Source organism: Panthera pardus, unplaced genomic scaffold (genome assembly GCF_024362965.1).
Source record: "Panthera pardus isolate Hobbes unplaced genomic scaffold, ASM2436296v1 HiC_scaffold_16, whole genome shotgun sequence".
NCBI classification, from domain to species: Eukaryota; Metazoa; Chordata; class Mammalia; order Carnivora; family Felidae; genus Panthera; species Panthera pardus.
Genome location: NW_026526721.1, coordinates 22,601,171 through 22,620,661, shown reverse-complemented (window position 1 = coordinate 22,620,661; position 19,491 = coordinate 22,601,171). Strand labels below are relative to the sequence as shown.

Genomic DNA, 19,491 nt, shown 5'->3' with positions numbered 1-19,491 from the left:
ACCCAGTGAGGTTAGGTAATTCAGGATATTGAAAGCCAGACTGAAAGGTCTAAGCTTCAAGGTATAAAGAGGAGGAAGCTTCTGAATACCCTGCTTAGGGAAGTGGCGTGAGTAGAGTGGTGCTTTAGAAAGATTGATTTTGCATTTACACACCATATGGATTGAAATTTGGTGGGATGTCCAATAGGAAAGGAAGCCAAGAGCCACTAATGGCATTGCAGGTAGAGGCAGATAGGACTTGGACTTCACAGTGGAAACAGGAAGGAGGAGATGAACACAAAAATTATGATGTGGGAATGATGGAAATAACTTTGACTTGTTGTGTTGTATATAAGAGATAGGCTCAAGGATGAATGCGATTAAAAAACACTGGAGAGTGTTATGCTAAGTGAAATAAGCCATACAGAGAAAGACAGATACCATATGGTTTCACTCTTATGTGGATCCTGAGAAACTTAACAGAAACCCATGGGGGAGGGGAAGGAAAAAAAAGAGGTTAGAGTGGAAGAGAGCCAAAGCATAAGAGACTTAAAAACTGAGAACAAACTGAGGGTTGATGGGGGGTGGGAGGGAGGGGAGGGTGGGTGATGGGTATTGAGGAGGGCACCTTTTGGGATGAGCACTGGGTGTTGTATGGAAACCAATTTGACAATAAACTTCATATATTGAAAAAAAAATAAAGTTACCTGTGTTAAAAAAAAAAAAACCAAACAATGGAGAGGGTGAAGAATTAGAGACATTGGTTCTAGGCATATTCGGCCCTATTCACTTGAATATGTTCTCTACCTTTGTATATTATTTTTAATTACTGAAATGTTTAATTCATCATATATTTCCTGGGGACTGAGTATATTCCAGTCCCTTTTACTCACTCAGTGAGTGAGTGTGTGTGTGTGTGTGTGTGTGTGTGCGTGTGTATACACACATACATGGAATAATTTGGTAGCCAGTAAGTGGTTGGACATATAAAATCAGAATATAAAAGAAAAATATTCAGGAAGATATCAGTCACAAGCATGTTTTTCTTTTAGTCAGGTAACAGAAAGTAGAGGCCAACAAAAAGTAAATATAAATGGAAAACCAGAGTAAGAGTCAACAGGTCTGAAAATAGACTATCTGGCTAGAAAAAGATACCCACTGGCTCAAGTTTTGGTAGTGGTACCTTCATGCTAAGAAAAAAAGCCTTATTTATCTATAGTTGTATCATGTCAAGTGCACAGCTCAGCTGATACTGCATATGTCTGTGGTCAGAGTAAGAATCAAGGACCATGTCCCTTCCAAATGTGTGGACCCCTTCCAAATGGGCTCAAAGGTGGAGCCCAAGAGGTCTCACATCTCTTCCTCCCAACCTCAGTACTTAGTACCTTTCTTTTTTTATTTTTTTAAGTTTATTTCTTTATTTTGAGAGAGAGAGAGAGAGAGAGAGAGAGAGAATCCCAAGCAGGTTCAGCACTGTCAATGCAGAGCCCATTGTGGGGTTTGAACTCACAAACCATGAGATCATGACCTGAGCTGAAATCAACAGTCAGGCACTTAACCAACTGAATCATTGTTTTTTAAAAGTATCCTTAAACTGAAGATTATAATTGCCATTTTGTCCAATTTAGGCCTAGTTGACATTAGAGAGTCATGGGCATGGGGGTGAAGAATTGGCAGTCTTCTAAACAATCAATGTGAGTTCTTTATAGATTTTGCATACTAGCCCTTTGTCCGATAAGTCATTTGCAAATATCTTTTCCCATTCCGTTAGTTGCCTTTTAGTTTTGTTGATTGTTTCCTTTGCAGTGCAGAAGGTTTTTATCTTCATGAGGTCCCAATAGTCAATTTTTGCTTTTAATTCCCTTGCCTTTGGAGATGTGTCAAGTAAGAAATTGCTGTGGCTGAGGTCAGAGAGGTTTTTTCCTGCTTTCTCCTCTAGGGTTTTGATAGTTTCCTGTCTCACATTCAGGTCCTTTATCCATTTTGAGTTTATTTTTGTGAATGGTGTAAGAAAGTGGTCTAGTTTCATTCTTCTCCACGCCCAAAAAACAAATAATCCAGTGAAGAAATGGGCAGAAAACATGAATAGACACTTCTCTAAAGAAGACATCCAGATGGCCAACAGGCACATGAAAAGATGTTCAACGTCACTCCTCATCAGGGAAATACAAATCAAAACCACACTGAGATACAACCTCATGCCAGTCAGAGTGGCTAAAATGAACAAATCAGGAGACTATAGATGCTGGAAAGGATGTGGAGAAACGGGAACCCTCTTGCACTGTTGGTGGGAATGCAAACTGGTGCAGCCACTCTGGAAAACAGTCTGGATGTTCCTCAAAAAATTAAAAATAGATCTACCCTATGACCCAGCAATAGCACTGCTAGGAATTTACCCAAGGGATACAGGAGTGCTGATGCATAGGGGCACTTGTACCCCAATGTTTATAGCAGCACTTTCAACAATAGCCAAATTATGGAAAGAGCCTAAATGTCCATCAACTGATGAATGGATAAAGAAATTGTGGTTTATATACACAGTGGAATACTACTTGGCAATGAGAAAGAATGAAATATGGCCTTTTGTAGCAACGTGGATGGAACTGAAGAGTGTTATGCTAAGTGAAATAAGTCATACAGGGAAAGACAGATACCATATGTTGTCACTCTTATGTGGATCCTGAGAAACTTAACAGAAGACCATGGGGGAGGGGAAGGGAAGGGAAAGAAAGTTAGAGAGAGAGGGAGCCAAACCATAAGAAACTCTTAAAAACTGAGAATAAACTGAGGGGTGATGGGGGGGTGGTGGGAGAGAGGGGAGATTGGGTGATGGGCATTGAGGAGAGCACCTGTTGGGATGAGCACTGGGTATTGTATGGAAACCAATTTGACAATAAATTTCATATTAAAAAAAAACAATCAATGTGTTGGTGTGTGTATGTTTCCTTTCTGTGAACTTTAGATCAAACCTATGGGTGAAAAGAACCTACAGTTATAATCTAGGGATTAAAGAAACATGAAAATATTATAAGGTTTATGTATGGTGACATTTCATAGATTATTTAGATAATTTACAATTTTTATTTCCAGATAAGATTTTCATAGCAATATGACTTTAGGAGGCATCAGTATTCTATACATTTATTTCCAAACCTTTGAGTTATTCCATAATGCATTTAAAATATTATCTCCAAATAATTTACTGTTACTAATTAGAGCTGAAATGTACATTGATACATTTCTCTGCAATATTCACATCCAAAGACCAAAAACCTGACCTCCTGGCTCTTGCCAATACCAATTATAAGGCATATTTTTATGTGATCTGCTGTGCTCTCCTTCAGCTTCAGCAAATAAGGGACAGTTGACTTTTTTTTTTTTAATTTTTTTTAACGTTTATTTATTTTTGAGACAGAGACAGAGCATGAACGGGGGAGGGTCAGAGAGAGGGAGACACAGAATCTGAAACAGGCTCCAGGCTCTGAGCTGTCAGCACAGAGCCCGACGCGCGGCTCGAACTCACGGACCGCGAGATCATGACCTGAGCTGAAGTCGGACGCTTAACCAACTGAGCCACCCAGGCGCCCCGATGGGACAGTTGACTTTTGACAGCCATTAGAGACTTTTATATTAATGTTTGATTATATAGAATAGGGATTTGCATTTGCTGTTATTTTCAATCACCTTTTTAAAATAAAATTATGTTCAAAGATGAAATGACATATTTAATCATATTTTTATAATATATGTATATTTTTCAGTAAATTTTATGTAATTTTCCAATTTTATGATTGTTTCCAATGTGGTATTGAAAAGAAAGAGAGACAGGTGCTCCTGGCTGGCTCAGTCAGTATAGCATGTGATTCTTTGACCTTCCTTGGGATCTTGGGTTTGAACCCCATGTTGGGTATAGAGATTACTTTTTTAAAAAGGAAAAAAAAAGAAAGATAAATTGAGAGACATAGACATAGATCCCTTCAATGTTTAATGTGCCTCTAATTCTTCATGTTTCTGCACTAGAAGTTTCAATTCGTTAATTCCAATGAGAATTTGTCTCCCTTGTTTTTTTTTTCCCCTCTTGCCTTTTTACCATTTTTGATACTTGTTTATAAAGTTTTGTATGCTGGAAAATGATATAAATTTTCCTTCAGGATACTTTATTGACCTTTAAATAATGTGAGTAATGAATTGATACAAAAACACACACAAGAAAGATTTTATGGCTATTTTTTTAAATACAGTGATTACAACTTAACTATTTGAAATAAAGGTTTATTTTAGTTAAATAATACATAAATGAAACTAAAACGGACAGCTTGCAATTTTATTTAGTTCATAATGACATGTGTTCTAAACTTAATACTTTCCCAAAATTATTACTATAATTTGAATGAACAAGAAGAAAATAAATCTCAAATTTTCACAAAAGATAATTATTTATACTAAAAATTCAATAAAGTCTGGTTTTTTTCATATATATACATATATATTTTTTGAGAGACAGAGAGAGACAGAGTGTGTGCAGGGGAGGGGCAGAGAGAGAGGGAGACACAGAATATGAAGTGGGCTCCAGGTTCTGACCTGTCAGCACAGAGCCCAATGAAGGGCTCCTACCCATGAACGTGAATCTTGACCTGAACCAAAGTTGCATGCTTAACTGACTGACCCACCCAAGCACCCCTGCTTCTTCTTCTAATTGTATCTGCATTCTCTGTGTGTGTGTGTGTGTGTGTGTGTGTGTGTGTGTGTGTGTCTCCTTTTCTCTCTCTCCCTCCCTTTATCTCTCCCTCCCTCCCTCCCTCCCTCTCTCTCTGTCTCTCCTTTTCCTTCCCTCACTTTCTCTCTCTCTCTCTGTCCTCTCTCTCTCTCTCTCTCTCTCACACACACACACACACACACAAGCTTGTTTTCCATGAATGCAAATAAAATCCTAATATTGTATAGAAAAGACAAGTAAAATTACTGCCCCAGTCAATGAGATTTGATATTGAATATTTTTTATTTGATATAGTTGTAAAGATTGACTAATGTGTACTTTCTTGCAATTTGAAGACATCATTCATCAGTTTATGCAAGCTTTGTAATTCACATATACTAAGTGACATAGTTGGAGAAATGTTCCTTTATTCCTAATTTTCAAAGTACCATAAATTTTAATAATGGCCATCCATATTACCTGGCTTATATTTCCTTTGTTTCTACTAATTTGTAGATGTGCCATCCAGTCCCTATGGAGTGAAGATTATAGAGCTGTCACAGACCACAGCCAAGGTTTCTTTCAACAAGCCGGACTCCCATGGAGGTGTGCCCATTCATCACTATCAGGTGGATGTCAAAGAAGTGGCATCAGAAACCTGGAAAATAGTACGCTCCCATGGAGTTCAAAGTGAGTCAGTGCTTTCAAATTGTGTTGTTTAATTCAAGCTGACCTTCAGTGTGCTTGTGTGAGTGGGCTTTCATTTTTCTTCAATATGTCCTTTTTTTTTTAGTAGAGTTGGGAAGACATTTCCACCGTCCTATTCTTCTTGAGAATAACTTGAATAAAGAGTGGGAAACTTTTTATCTTTAACAAAGATGGAAAGTTTCACAAAATCTCCAAAGTTCAATATTGGGGGGAAAGTTAGTATTTAAAAATGTGGTGATGGGAAAAACAACTGCTGACATGTCATATTGGATGCCTGAATATTCTAAAATATGTGCTTGTTTTTCATTTATTAATAAGATTTCTTCCACAAGTAAGTGTACTTTACATGCATTTATGAAACAATCTATAAAAAGTCATCTGTCTACTAAAATTTATTTCAAAATTGTGTTTTGAAAACTCAAGCTATTACTACTAATTATGGCAAGTGGATTAATAGAATAAGCTAATTCTGAGAAGTTAAATCAATTTATAGCACTTCTGTTCACTTATATAGAGTTTCATCATGTTGTGAAAATGTGGTTTGTTTTCCCATTAAAAGAAGAAACTAAAGTAGGAAATCATAGTAAATTATGAGAGGTGGAGTGTATTGACTGGGATATAGAACTACAAAAGGATAGTAAGGAAAATGATGAGTATATAGTAATATAAAGTATTGGTGAGTATATAGTAATGAAAATTATACTGTCCCTCCTGTGATGGCCCTGGGCCCTGGCCTGATCCTAATATGTATGGTGTAAGGGTTCTGTAAAAAGCATGAGCTAGCTGTTTGTTCTATGAAGAAAAGCGTGAGCCCTTCTATGAAGGGTTGGCTTAGTGGACAATGGAGACAGAACAGATAAAAATCATCCTAGTTTCATCTGTGTTGGCACCTGCTTATTCATTTTTACTGAGAATAATACGTTTTTGATAGAAGGGCCAGAAATATTAATCTGTCTTCAGTCATTTACCACATACTTCAAGTAATGCCCCCCCAACATGTCAGCTTTTATAATTTCTTCTAATAATAAGAGGGTTTGGGTAGGTAATGTCTTTGTGCAAATGCTGTGTGGTTTAGGAGAGAAGATAGTGCCCCAAAAGAATGAGCTTGTGAGTTCTAGGATTCCAGTGGAAGTAACCATTACCCTAGATGCAAGAATAATATTTTTAAGAGAGAGAAAACAAAAGAGGGTGAAAAGGGAGAGACAGAAAGAGAGATGAATTATTTGTGACACTACAGAACATTCAAAGTGGGTGCTTGGGCACAACCCTGGAGACAAGTAATGTTAAAGCTGAACATTAGAGAAATTAAACTTGACAGAAGAGTACCGCCACCCCTTACCCCTCCACCCCAGGGAAGAAGGTTAATAGATTCTTCTGAGACTTCTTACAAAGTTGCAAAACCATGAAGAATTTATAATGGCTTTGATCTGACAGAGTTGTTCACGTTCAAAGACCTGATTTTGTTACTCCATATATCCCTATCTCAGAAGTAGATTTCCGTGTTTATAAAACAGATATATAATAAAGAACATTTGTTAATTTACAATGAGAAATCACTGTCTAAGAAATTAGACATTCAGTTATATATGATAGGTATATTCTTTACCTGTGAGTATTTTATGTAGAAAGAAAATGTGTCAGAAACCTGTTTGGTGAATTTTGAGTATCAGTCAGGAACCTTACATGAATGACAGTCAGTACACTCAGCCTTGGATAGCTTAAAGCTTGCCAGTGAGATCAGAATACTCATAGTTCTGGCTTCTCTTCCTCTTCCTATGAGAATGCTGATCCCATCATGGGGCTCCACCCTCATGACTTCACTAAGTCTAATTACCTCCCCAAGACCCATCTCTAACTACTATCACATTAAAGGCTAGGGTTTCAACATATGAATGGGGGGGGGCGCAATTCAGTTCATAGTTCCAAATATTCATTCTATTTTAGTCACTCTGTTAAGAACCGAAAATAAATTAAGTCAATAGATTTTGACTACAAAATGAAGAATTTGGTAGTACGAATATCCTCTTACAGAGGATGAAGCTGAGGGCAATCCATATAAAGGAGAATACTGGGACTATAAAATTTAGCTTCTTATCTATAAGGTCATGTGGATAAATAATAGTGAAACTAAAATTCAAAGCCTGACAGGAAATCAGATTCCAAAGCCAGTACTGTTGACCGTTAGGCACCGTTTTTCCTTTATTCAGTAAAGAGTTGCAAAAGTGGGGTGCCTGGGTGGCTCAGTCAGTTGAGCATCCGACTCTTGATCTCGTCTCAGGTCATGATCCCAGGGTCATGGATTGAGCCCCACATCGGGATTCAAGCTGAGCATGGAGCCTACTTGAGATTCTCTCTCTCTCTCTCTCTCTCTCTCTCTCTCTCTCACCCTCTCCTTCTCTCTCTCCCCGCTCTGACCCTCCCCCTACTCAGGTGCTTTCCTTCTCTCTCTCTCTCTCTCTCTCTCTCTCTCTCTGTCTCAAATAAACAAACAAAAAAAAGTTGTGAAAGTGGAATACAAATTACTTCCCTGTAAAGTATGAGTATAGCCCATATATATAATTTTAAGTATATATTTTTAAAAATTTTTAATGCTTATTTTTGGGAGAGAGAGAGACACAGAGTGTGAGAGAGGAAGGGGCAGAGAGAGAGGGAGACACAGCATCTGAAGCAGGCTCCAGGCTCTGAGCTGTCAGCACAAGCCCTAAGTGGGGCCTGAAATCACGAACCATGAGATCATGATGAGCCAAAGTCAGACGCTTAACTGACTGAACCACCCAGGCACCCTAAGTGTGTGTGTTTATATATATATATATATATATATATATATATATATATATATATATATGTGTGTGTGTGTGTGTGTACATATATACATACATATACTTATATATGTACACATATATATATGTGTATGGTGTAATGTGTGTGTGTGTTTGTTGCAATGTATTTGAGATAGCTACTGGAAGGACTTCTATAGAGAACTGAGGGAGTAATTTGCCTACGTTAAATATGAATTAGAAAGCTGAAATATCACTGTCATTTGGAAATTTTTTCTTTGTAAATATTTTTACTTTTTTCTTACACTGGTTTTGTGATATCTATTTTAATTTGGTGTCTTGAGGTTTAATTACATGTCTTCATGTGGAGTTCTTGTTCTGTTTGAGGTTCATAATGTTCCTCAATCTAAAGATTGATGTCTTTCATCCATCCTGGAAAATGTTATATCATTACATTCTTGAATACGAATGTTGTCTTTTCCCTCATTCTCTCTATTCCCTTATTCTGAAAAATCCCAGTTATAAATGCTAAACTTGTTTTTTTAGAAGTTAGAATACCATATCTCTGTACCTATATTTTATTATGTTTCATTATTTTACCATGTTATTATTCAGTTCTGCCTACCAGTTCACTAATTCTTTGTTCACTTATGTTTAAGCTACCATTAAACCTGTCTATTAAGATTTTAATTTAACAATCACATAAAAAATTTTTTTAATGTTTTTATTTTATTTTTGAGAGCGAGGCAGAGCACAGGCAGGGTAGGGGCAGAGAAAGAGGGAGACACAGAATTGAAGCAGGCTCCAGGCTCCGAGCTGCCAGCATAGAGCCCGATGCAGGGTTCGAACTGACGGACTGTGAGATCATGACCTGAGCCAAAGTCGGATGCCCAGCCAACTGAGCCACCCAGGCACCGCAACAATCACATTTTTAATTTATATAAATTACATTAGTTCATTGTATGTTTCAACACTATCTCACTCATGGTGGCTTGTTTAGTAGTATATTTTATGATTTTAAATTGCGATCTCGTATTTTGCTAATCTTATTTATTGGAATCATGCAAGACCTGGGGTTTGGGTGCAGTCTTCCACAGAAAATATCCCTGTACTTTGAACAGCTGCTCTGAAATTTTACAAAGGTGGAAGCATCTTAAATTAATTTCTTGATTTGAGAGTTCCTGCGCTATGAGAGCAGACTTACAGTTACTAATTTTCAAAGAAGTATTTATCCCACCTCCTTGCCAAGTCAAACAAATTTTTTTAGCCCACACTTTTCCTTTCTTCCAAGAACGTTGACATTCCTAGCTCCGTGCAGGGGTCCAAGCCTCAGATCTCCCTCTTTCTTCTCTCCCCCATGAGGACACTGGAACCTTGTGTACTACAGATCCGTGCAATAGCTCTCATTGTCTGAGTACCAGTTGAGATTTTCCAAAGGACGGCAGTACTTTACAAAAACACAATTACATGGCTTGTCCTCTAGCTACAGTCTCTCCATCCACATCATTTTTCATATTTCAGTTTTCCTTCCTTTTCTGTGATCTAACATGTACACCTAAAAAGATTTTTGAAAATGATATGTATAATTGTAACTATATTTAAAAGGCGCTCTTCTGGCTGTATAGGTAACGACATTGTTGAAATTCTGATGTTTTTTTAAAGAACATACATAGTTTTGAATAGGGAAGAAATGCTTCTTTTGCAGTTCACGCTAGTCATTTTAAAGTTTGAGGAAGAATTTTGTAAGCATAATTATACTCATTGCCTTTGAGGCATTTGTTAGAAGATAGATTTAGATTTATCTCTGAAAAGACAGGGACTATAGTCAAGAACATTTCAGCTACTACTTTTTTCCTTCAGCATAGTTTTATTTCTTTCTTTTAATTTACATGAGTTTAGTTGATGTTCAGTTTTTTTTCCTAGTTCATAAATACCTGTAATCCATTATATACTACTCATGTATCTTCATCTACCTAAAAATAAATATCATCTCTTGCTTGATTGTGGTGGCATGAGCAAGAAAATTTTAGGAAAAAAAATCTCCTGTTAGTAGATTCTGATTCTAAATAATGCATTAAATAATTTCCTGTGAATTTCACTTGCTTACTCTGCACCTGGTCCAAGGTTTTGGGTACAGTTGCTGTCTAGACCAGTTATTATATTCTTCAAGGTTTAGCTGAAACCTTACTGATCATCCCAATCACTAATTGACCTAAAACTAAATTTCAAAACATGAATTGTGAACAAATCTGATCACAACTTGAACTATTTAAATTTCAAATGGAAGTCATTTTGACATTTAGTTTTGAGTGAAAAATGTGTGTCACAGGTGTAGCAAGATTTTTTTGATTGGGAGGGTTACATGGCATTTCCATTACCCTATCATTTAACACTTGGTAAGCATGTTCTATATACCTCATTGGGCACAAATGAAGAGAAGATAATAATGTTTCAAAACAGGTACTCACTTTTCAGTATTCAAAACAAAAATGAAAAATTGACATTTTAAAATATCAAGTTATTTTTATCAGAGCATAAAACAATTCTCTCAAATAGCATAATTTTAATTTGTGAAATGTTTAGCCAGGTACAATCACACATAAACATCCTTTCAATCGCAACCGAGATTATTAGATGCTCTGGTTTATTTGGACCTAAGGTTGTAGTAGAATTTCTCTTTGTTCCTGAAAATAAGGGAGATAATTTTTATTTGAAAACAGTAGCATTTTGTAAATGGAACATTCATTGGAAACTTACTCAAATTCTTGCCATTTTTACTAATCAAAGGGTGTAATAACTAACTACAATTTAGAAATAAATTCACAGTTGGACTTTACAGTTTTTTCACTGCATAATTTCACTAAACCTTCAATATTGCTCCTCAGGATGCAATTGCAGTACGTATATTTTAATCTATAGATGGTCATTTTAACCTTATAGCATTTAGTTTATGAACATTGTGATTAAGGTTATGTACCTGCTTCATTACTACATATAATGCCAAAATTTTTAATCCAGATTTTAATTTTAGCAAAAGTTCTATTTTAATTGAAACCTGAAGAAAAAAATCAATTCATATGGTAGAGAAATCCATTTTCAGCTTTGTGAAGAAGTCGCATTCAATAAGGATTTTTTTCCAAGATTGTTTTGAAAGATAGGTGTTTGGATTTACAAATTCTATGCCTGTGCCCGATAGGCCCACAAACTGATTTTAAATACAGGAGCTTAAATTGGAATAGAGTGAAGATTAATAGATCAAATACCAAGAAAGATTTCGATACAACTAAAGAGATGCTATGTCCCAGTACCTTTGTCCCAAAGCGGGTGCCCTAAATTCAGTGGCACCAGCAACTCCCTTGGAATAAACAATCTTTCTGGCTTGAATACTCCAAAACCGAAAGCTTAATAGTATTTATATTGATTCAAGCTGAGGCTCCACATCAACAATGAAAAATTTATTTGTTACATGTATGGAATTTCCATGTACCAACAACCCTATTACAGCACCTAGGTCCTCCATGTTTTCATTTTTCACTAGGAATCACCTCCATGCTCTGCCCCCACCCTCACATGCCCACTCACTTTCTCTTAGTGCAGCAGGCTTCATATGGCCTATAAAGTGTTCTTTTACAGGATTTGCATCGGAAAATTATTTCGCTTTTAAAACTGGACATTAATGCCCTAAGGAGTAAGATAGAGTTGGGTACTTTTTTTTTTTTTTGAGTAATTTTTCCCCATTGCTTTGTATTAGAATTTCTTATCAAATGTTTCTTATCAATCTCATCAAATGTTAGCTTTTTCAATTAATCCCCCCATGTTTCCTGTGTTTTCTCTCATTGTCTCTACTTTTATCTTTACTCTCCCCTAAGGTTTTCAACACATATCTTTCAATTTACCTATAAGTTTTTAAAATTGTTAAATATTTTATTCTCTGGTCATTTCTCATCTCATTTATGCAATATAGTCTTTTCTCTCTGATAATTATCATGATATTTCATTTTCAGCATTGTTTTTGCTCCCTGATTTGGTTTTCTTTTCCTAGATTTATTTTGTTGTTGTTGTTTGCTTTGTCTCTGTCATTCACAATGGAAACGTTCCCCAAGTATTTGGTGATCCTTGCCTGGATAAGTGAAAGAAAAACACCCTCATCTCTGTTTGTAAAGACAGTGTTTTCAAGCCTTGAGATCAGATGGGTTTCTAACTTCCCCATCAACAAGAGTCTGAGAAACGGTAACTATTTTCGGATATCTGTTTTGAGGCTGTTCAGTTACTACTGGCATACCTGGCTGTCAGGACACTGTGGAAAGGCAGCTAGTGTCAAATGGTGTCAGATGATCCCCACAAAATTTTTATTCGGCACATCAACTCCATGTTCCTCATGTTTAGAATTCTAGAGTACAAAACTTCTTTGGTCCCACTTACCAAATAATAGACCTTGCATCTTCTGTTAAGAAGAGAGAGAGGAACTCATCTTCTCTTTAATCTGGGAAGAGGGCATGAGAGTACAATTGTTTAAATATTTGATGATCATTCAGTTTTATGCTCTCATTCATTGCACTTAAAATTTCTGAGACTTTCCTGAGTTCTGTAGGTCTATTAGTGTAAGTGTATCTCCACTGTCTCACCCCTTATACAGATATTTATAATTTTTGTTGTAATATTATATTTTTATATGTGGGACTTTTCCATTTTTAAAAGTGTTAAATTAATTTGTTAATATATTGATGACGCAGCATTGAAAATTACGCTTTTAAGAAAAATGAGCATATCAGTGTTTCTTACTGAGTAATGATTAGTACCTGTAATTAGCTAAACTTCTTGCTTTGTAGTGTGGCTTATCGTCAAACAAATTCACATTTTTTTCCTGGAAACTTTCTAGCTTCCTATGAATATTCAGAAGAAATTTTAAATATAAATTTAAGCTTCAAAACTTGGCAGTTTTCCCAATGATACCCAGAATAACAAAGGCCATCAGATGTGCACACAGTGTATGGGTCCATACATTGTGTAATATGCAACCATAAGAAGAGCCATTTACATAGACTATGATATAAATGGTACCTGTTGAGATTATTCGATAATGCAGGGTACAGTAAAAATATAGTCCCTCTGTCCCAAGGGGGATAAGAGAGAAAGGCAATGGTGCTCTGCCTGATCCTCAGGGAAAGCTGCAATACTGATCCAGGTTGGAGCCAGTGCCCTGAAGTCCCTGGCAGATGGCACACTGTGGGTTGACATAACCATCTCCCTGACCCCAGTGTGACGCAGGTCTGCCTACTGGTAGATATTTTTCATTGTGTACTAGAACCTGCTAGAATCCAAAAGATAATTTTGATACAACCAGGTCTTTATTGGAAAACATGTTATTTGACACTCACTTCAAATTTTATTGTTCAAAAACCCACTAATTACGCAGTAAAATTTGGATTATTCAACAGTTCCTGGATTCTTCATTGATAATTGAAGAACATATGTTAAGTATGCAATGCTATGTCTATAAACAGAGTGAATAATAATATAATAGGGAAGATTTCTTTCTATTAAATTATTAATTAATTTTTGTAGTGAAGAAATACAAGATTGAACTACTTTTGTTCTGCATTGTGACTCAAAAAGAAAGTAACTTATTTCCAGTGGAAATATTTTATTGAAGTTATTGTCGATACATGTTTTTCTATGACCATTATTGAATATAAAACCTTTTTATTGTTGTTGATACTTAGAAAAGAAGGCCAGTGTTATTTAAAATACAGGATGAAAATAGCGAGAATGAGCATCACAACTCAACTAAAGTTAGAGTAAGCCCATACAGATATTTCTTTTTTTTAATTTTTATTATTTATATTTGAAAGAGAGAGAGAGAGCATGAGTGTGAGGAGCAGAGAGAGAGAGGGAGGCACAGAATCTGAAGCAGGACCCAGGTTCCTAGCTGTCAGCAGAGCTCGACTTGGGGCTCGAACTTGTGAACCGGGAGATCGTGACCTGAGCTGAAGTCTGGTGCTTAACCGACTGAGCCACCCAGGCACCCCCAGATATTTCTTTAAATCTATTTTTTTCGGGGTGCCTGGGTGGCTCAGTCGGTTAAGCGGCCAACTTCGGCTCAGGTCATGATCTCGTGGTCCGTGAGTTCGAGCCCCACGTCGGGCTCTGTGCTGACAGCTCAAAGCCTGGAGCCTGTTTCAGATTCTGTGTCTCCCTCTCTCTGACCCTCCCCTGTTCATGCTCTGTCTCTCCCTGTCTCAAAAAAAAATTAAAAAAACGTTAAAAAAATAAAAAATAAATAAATCTGTTTTGTCATATTACGATGTGACCTAATGTGTGACTTTCCTAAATTTGTCAGGAGTTTTCTGTGTTGGGTTATGGTGCTACTAAAAATAATGAAATAAATAATTGATATGTCTTTGTTACTTAAAAACTTTTTTATTGTTGGTGTTCTTTTGGAACTGCATCTCAGATGTGTCTGCATGACATATGACATGATCATACTTTTAGGTCTTTCTGTCTTCTGTCTCCCCTCTCTACCAACCAAACACACAACGGTCCCTTTCAAAGTTTTATTTTATCTTATCATTGTGTGTGTTTTTGTCTGTGTTCTTAAAACACATATTATCACAGGGGCGCCTGGGTGGCACAGTCGGTTAAGCATCTGACTTCAGCTCAGGTCATGATCTTGCGGCTTGGAGTTCAGGCCCCCCCACCCCCTGTCTGGCGCTGTGCTGACACCTCCCTCAGAGCCTGAAGCACGCTTAGGATTCTGTCTTCTTCTCTTTCTGCCCCTTCCCCACTCCTGGTCCTGCTCATGCTCTCTATCTCTCTTAATATAAACATTAAAAAACTTTAAAAAATAAAAAAAAATAAGTAAAAACACATATTTTCACAAATTTTCTTTGTTTTATGATATATTAGCAAGCATCTTTTATACATAATGAGTAAAAGGTTCATGTGGTTCAATGACATGAACATGATGGTTATTTCGTGTTCTCAGTTCTGTAATACACTAGTTCTCAACGAACTTCTTTGGCTACTAATTGTGATGAAATGGGTCTCAGAGGGTTTGGGGGTTTGTTTCTTTTTAAGTAATCTATGAGACATAACTCTTTTCTATTATGGTAGTGATGGTTTTTCTATAGGAGGTTGTGTAGTTTTCCTGTAGTTTTCCGATAGCTAAAAGTAATTGTAATAACATGTTAAGTTACACTTAAGATTTTTATTCCAGTGTTTCTTTAATCCATGTTATTTACAGTTGCCTGGATGAAAGTGTATTTGCATATATCATACTATTAAATTTTACTATTTTAGAAACGATTTTAAATAATCATTGTTTAGCATTAGTTCTAAACTACTGCAGTTTTTGAAAGCTTGATAAATTCCGATGCTTTTAAAAAATTCTCTACAAGGAATATTTTCTACAATTACACGATTTCCCATATAAATCTGCCTGAAGAAAAGTGGTTGTCATTTTAATGACTATATTTCACATGGTATAAGAGAAATAGACTATAAAAATCATCTGTCTATATGAAATACAAGTGCTCTAAAATCTTGTGAATTGCAAAGATAGGAGGATAAAAGTAATCTACATTAATTCTGTATTTTCAGTGAAAGGGCATTTCTTCTAATTTGAATGTAATGGAAGGACGTCTATATGTTAAAAATCAAAACAAGAATATATTGGACTATTTTCATTGTGTACATTAAAAAAATAAATCCAATCTAAGTTAGAAATGTATATAAAATAGCAGTCTTAATGAGTTTAAACTATGTAGATCAAAATATATAGGGAACGAGGTCAATAGGAAAACTGAGTGAATAACAGCTTTAAGTAAAATTATTTGTATGCTGGAAACTTACCCAGATGTCTTAATATGAAGACCCAAATTCATTCATATTTCTGTACTTTGCCTGGTCGCTGCTGTAATAATAAAAGAACTTCTATGCAAATAATTTTTAAATTTTTAAGAAAATGAGTTTTATTTATGTATTTTATTTTATTTTATTTTATTTTATTTTTAACGTGTTTTTATCATTGAGAGATTGAGAGAGAGAGAGTGTGAGTTGAGGAGGGGCAGAGAGAGAGGGAGACACAGAATTCAAAACAGGCTCCAGTCTCTGAGCTGTCAGCATAGAGCCTGATATGGGGCTTGAACACACAAACCATGAGATCATGACCTAAGCTGAAGTCAGATGCTCATCCGGCAGAGCCACACAGGCTCCCCTATGTATATAATTTTATAAATCAGAGAAATAAATGGTATGAAGAAATGAAACTAATTTATATGTGAAAGATATTTGTGAGTAGTGAGAAAAGAAACATGAATGTTTCATGAGTGTTTTATAAAAATTTAATGTACAGGAGGATGGAAGTATTCATAGTCATTAGAAACTTAAAAAAAATAGACCCAGTTAGCTGCTCAAATATACACTTTTTTGGATACTTTAATATTCAGTGTAAATATGATTTTTTCCTAGAATATAGCTCATAAAATTTTCTTATTTCTAGTGAAGAATAGCTGTGGGCTGACAATCATGGTTATTTTAATAGTGAATGTAACTGATACATAATTTTAGAAGACATGTTTTTAAATTTTTTAACCTTATAATTAAAAAAAAAATTATGTTTATTTATATTTGAGACAGAGAGAGACAGAGCATGAGTGGGGGAAGGGCAGAGAGAGAGGGAGGCACAGAATCCTAAGCAGGCTCCAGGCTCTGAGCTGTCAGCACAGAGCCCGACACGGGGCTCGAACTCACAAACCATGAGATCATGACCTGAGCCGAAGTTGTTCGCTCAATCGACTGAGCCACCCAGGTGCCCCACCCCTATAATTTTTTAAATCATGCCAATATATTCCATTTTAGTAAACATTGATTTTTTATTGTTAAAGTTCATTATTATGAACAATATTTTCTGTACTATAATACTATAATATATAATATTTATATATGTATATATTTATATACATAAATATTCTCAAAGTTTAAGGAGGAGTAAAGAGCTTTTTCTTTATCTGGTAAGTGTCTCAAGATTCTATTATTAAGAAGGTTCTAAGGCCTTCTTCAGTAGTGCTATCCTGTAGGAAAGGTTGAACACCATGGACTGGCATAATCAGAAATGGTTTCAGAGACTGACACTACTCTGGTTCTCTACTCTTTTACATCATGTGTGGCTCAGTCAGTTAAGCAACCAACTGGGTTTTGGCTCAGGTCATGATCTCATGGTTCATGGGATCCAGCCCCACGTTGGGCTTCATGTTGACAGCGCAGAGCCTGCTTGAGATTCTCTCTCTCCCTCTCTACCCCTCCTTCACTCATTCTCTCTCTCTCTCTCTCTCTCTCTCTCTCTCTCAATAAATAAATACATTTAATAAACAAACAAATAATCACTATTGTGTATAGCAGTGATTTCTAAAATACAATTCTAATTTTCCAGGATATGTAAAAGATCAGCCATTGGGGTCCATAAAGTAAACTGGAAATTATTTCCATTTATTTAATTATGTAAGTTATGATTCAGGTAATCACATTTAAAAATGGTTGACTATACTCTGTGTGTGTGTGTGTGTGTGTGTGTGTGTGTGTGTGTGTGTGTGTGTGTATGCATGTATGCACATGCTTTATGTGTCCCTCTCCGTCTCTCGTACCAGGTCCCTAAATAAACACATGGCACATCAAAGCCTGTCCACTCATTGTGTCATACATGCATTCTCTGTTCTGGCCGTGCTTCAGTTTATGTTACTCCTACTCTTTCTTATCCTTCCTTCAAGGTCCAATATAAATTTGGGCTTTTTTACAAAGGTTTATTTATTTTTCAGTAGAAATATTTTTGCATTCTTTTGAAACTCTGTAGTCAATATTGCTTGCATTAGTATTTTCCAGCTTCTCACCTCATAATATAAGTATTAAGACATAAGTCACATTTCTCTATCTTGACTGCACATCTGAGAGCCTATATAACATGTTGTATGGACTTCTGAATCTTCTACATCACCTGAGATGAATAAATGGATTATTACATTACTAAGCTTGTTTATACTCAATTAAAGTTATATAGTTGTTAAGTATTTCTAAACATGTATAAATTATTACTGTATCTAGGCTAAGTTAAATGGAACCATCTAAGCAAGTTGGTTGTTTTTTCCTTTCTTTGAAATTTCCAAAGATTCCACGAGCTTTTCTAAGTACTGATGTTATGGAATTAGCTGTTTAATAAAACTTAATTCTACTGTATATTTTAAAAACTTCTTTTCACTTGCAAAGATTAAAAATATATATATAGGGGCATCTGGGTGGCTCAGTTAGTTAAGCATCTGACTTCGGCTTGGGTCGGGGTCTCAGGGTTCATGAATTTGAGCCACACATCAGGCTCTGCACTATCCAGAGCCTGCCTGGAATTCTCTCTCTCTCTCAAAATAAATTTAAAAAACCTATTATAGCTTTTTAAAAGATAATCTACGTCTAGACATAAGCAGACTATTGAGAAAATGGAGACCGCAGCTTCTCTTTCTCTAAAAAAGCAGTCGTAATTGTTCCTATTTCTTTTCTTCACACTTCAGACCAAAGAGAAGCATCCAACCACTGTATGACATGTGCTCCTGCCACTGGCTCAGCTAACATTCAAGAAAGAAAGCCTGTATAGGTGGTAAAACATGTCCGTGCACTTCTGACAACTTGACATGTCAATGAACAGTTAGGGTATTTCTCTTATCACCGAAATACTAGTGTGCACTGTAAAGGTGCTTCCATTTGGAGTAATTTGCTAGAAATCTTCATCCTCACAACTGGGTCTTGTGACAGACACACACTTAGCAGGAACTTTGGATTTAGGGTTAGAGACATGTGATCTTCTGTCCAGAGTAGCATTGTTTTATCTCCCCGTGTATTGGCGGGGCCACTTATCCTACATTTCATATCATTAAAGTCTTGGGTACTATTGACATTTTAATACTTAAAATACTCCAATCTGTGCATAGGGGATGCATTTCCATTAATTAATGTTTCCTTTAATTTCTTTCAAAAACTTTTACAAAAATATTTTGTAGTTTCTGTTGTGCATGTCTTAAATTTCTTTTGTTAATTACTAAGAATGGTATCTTTGATGCTATTAAAATGGAATTATGTTTTGAATTTTCCTCTTCGGTTTGTTCATTGTTAGTGTATAGAAATGCAACTGATTTTGGGTGTTGACTGTATGTTCTCATTTTATTGGATTCATTTTTAGTTCTAAAAGATTCTTGTGCAATCTTTGGAATTTTCTACATATAAGATCACATGATTGTGAACAGAGATAAATTCACTTCTTTCTTTCAAATTTAGATGCCTTTAATTTTGTCT

At 35.9% G+C, this 19,491-nt stretch overlaps 1 protein-coding gene across 3 annotated transcripts in view; it reads left to right on the top strand.

The window, feature by feature from the left end:
* The window catches only part of NCAM2 (neural cell adhesion molecule 2), a 518,606-nt gene that overhangs the window by 424,180 nt on the left and 74,935 nt on the right, over positions 1-19,491 (top strand). For all 3 annotated transcript variants that reach the window (XM_053903178.1, XM_019467773.2, XM_053903179.1), the window contains one exon: positions 5,192-5,365. In XM_053903178.1, coding sequence (XP_053759153.1) covers positions 5,192-5,365 — 174 coding nt within the window. The remainder of the gene's footprint in view (positions 1-5,191; positions 5,366-19,491) is intronic.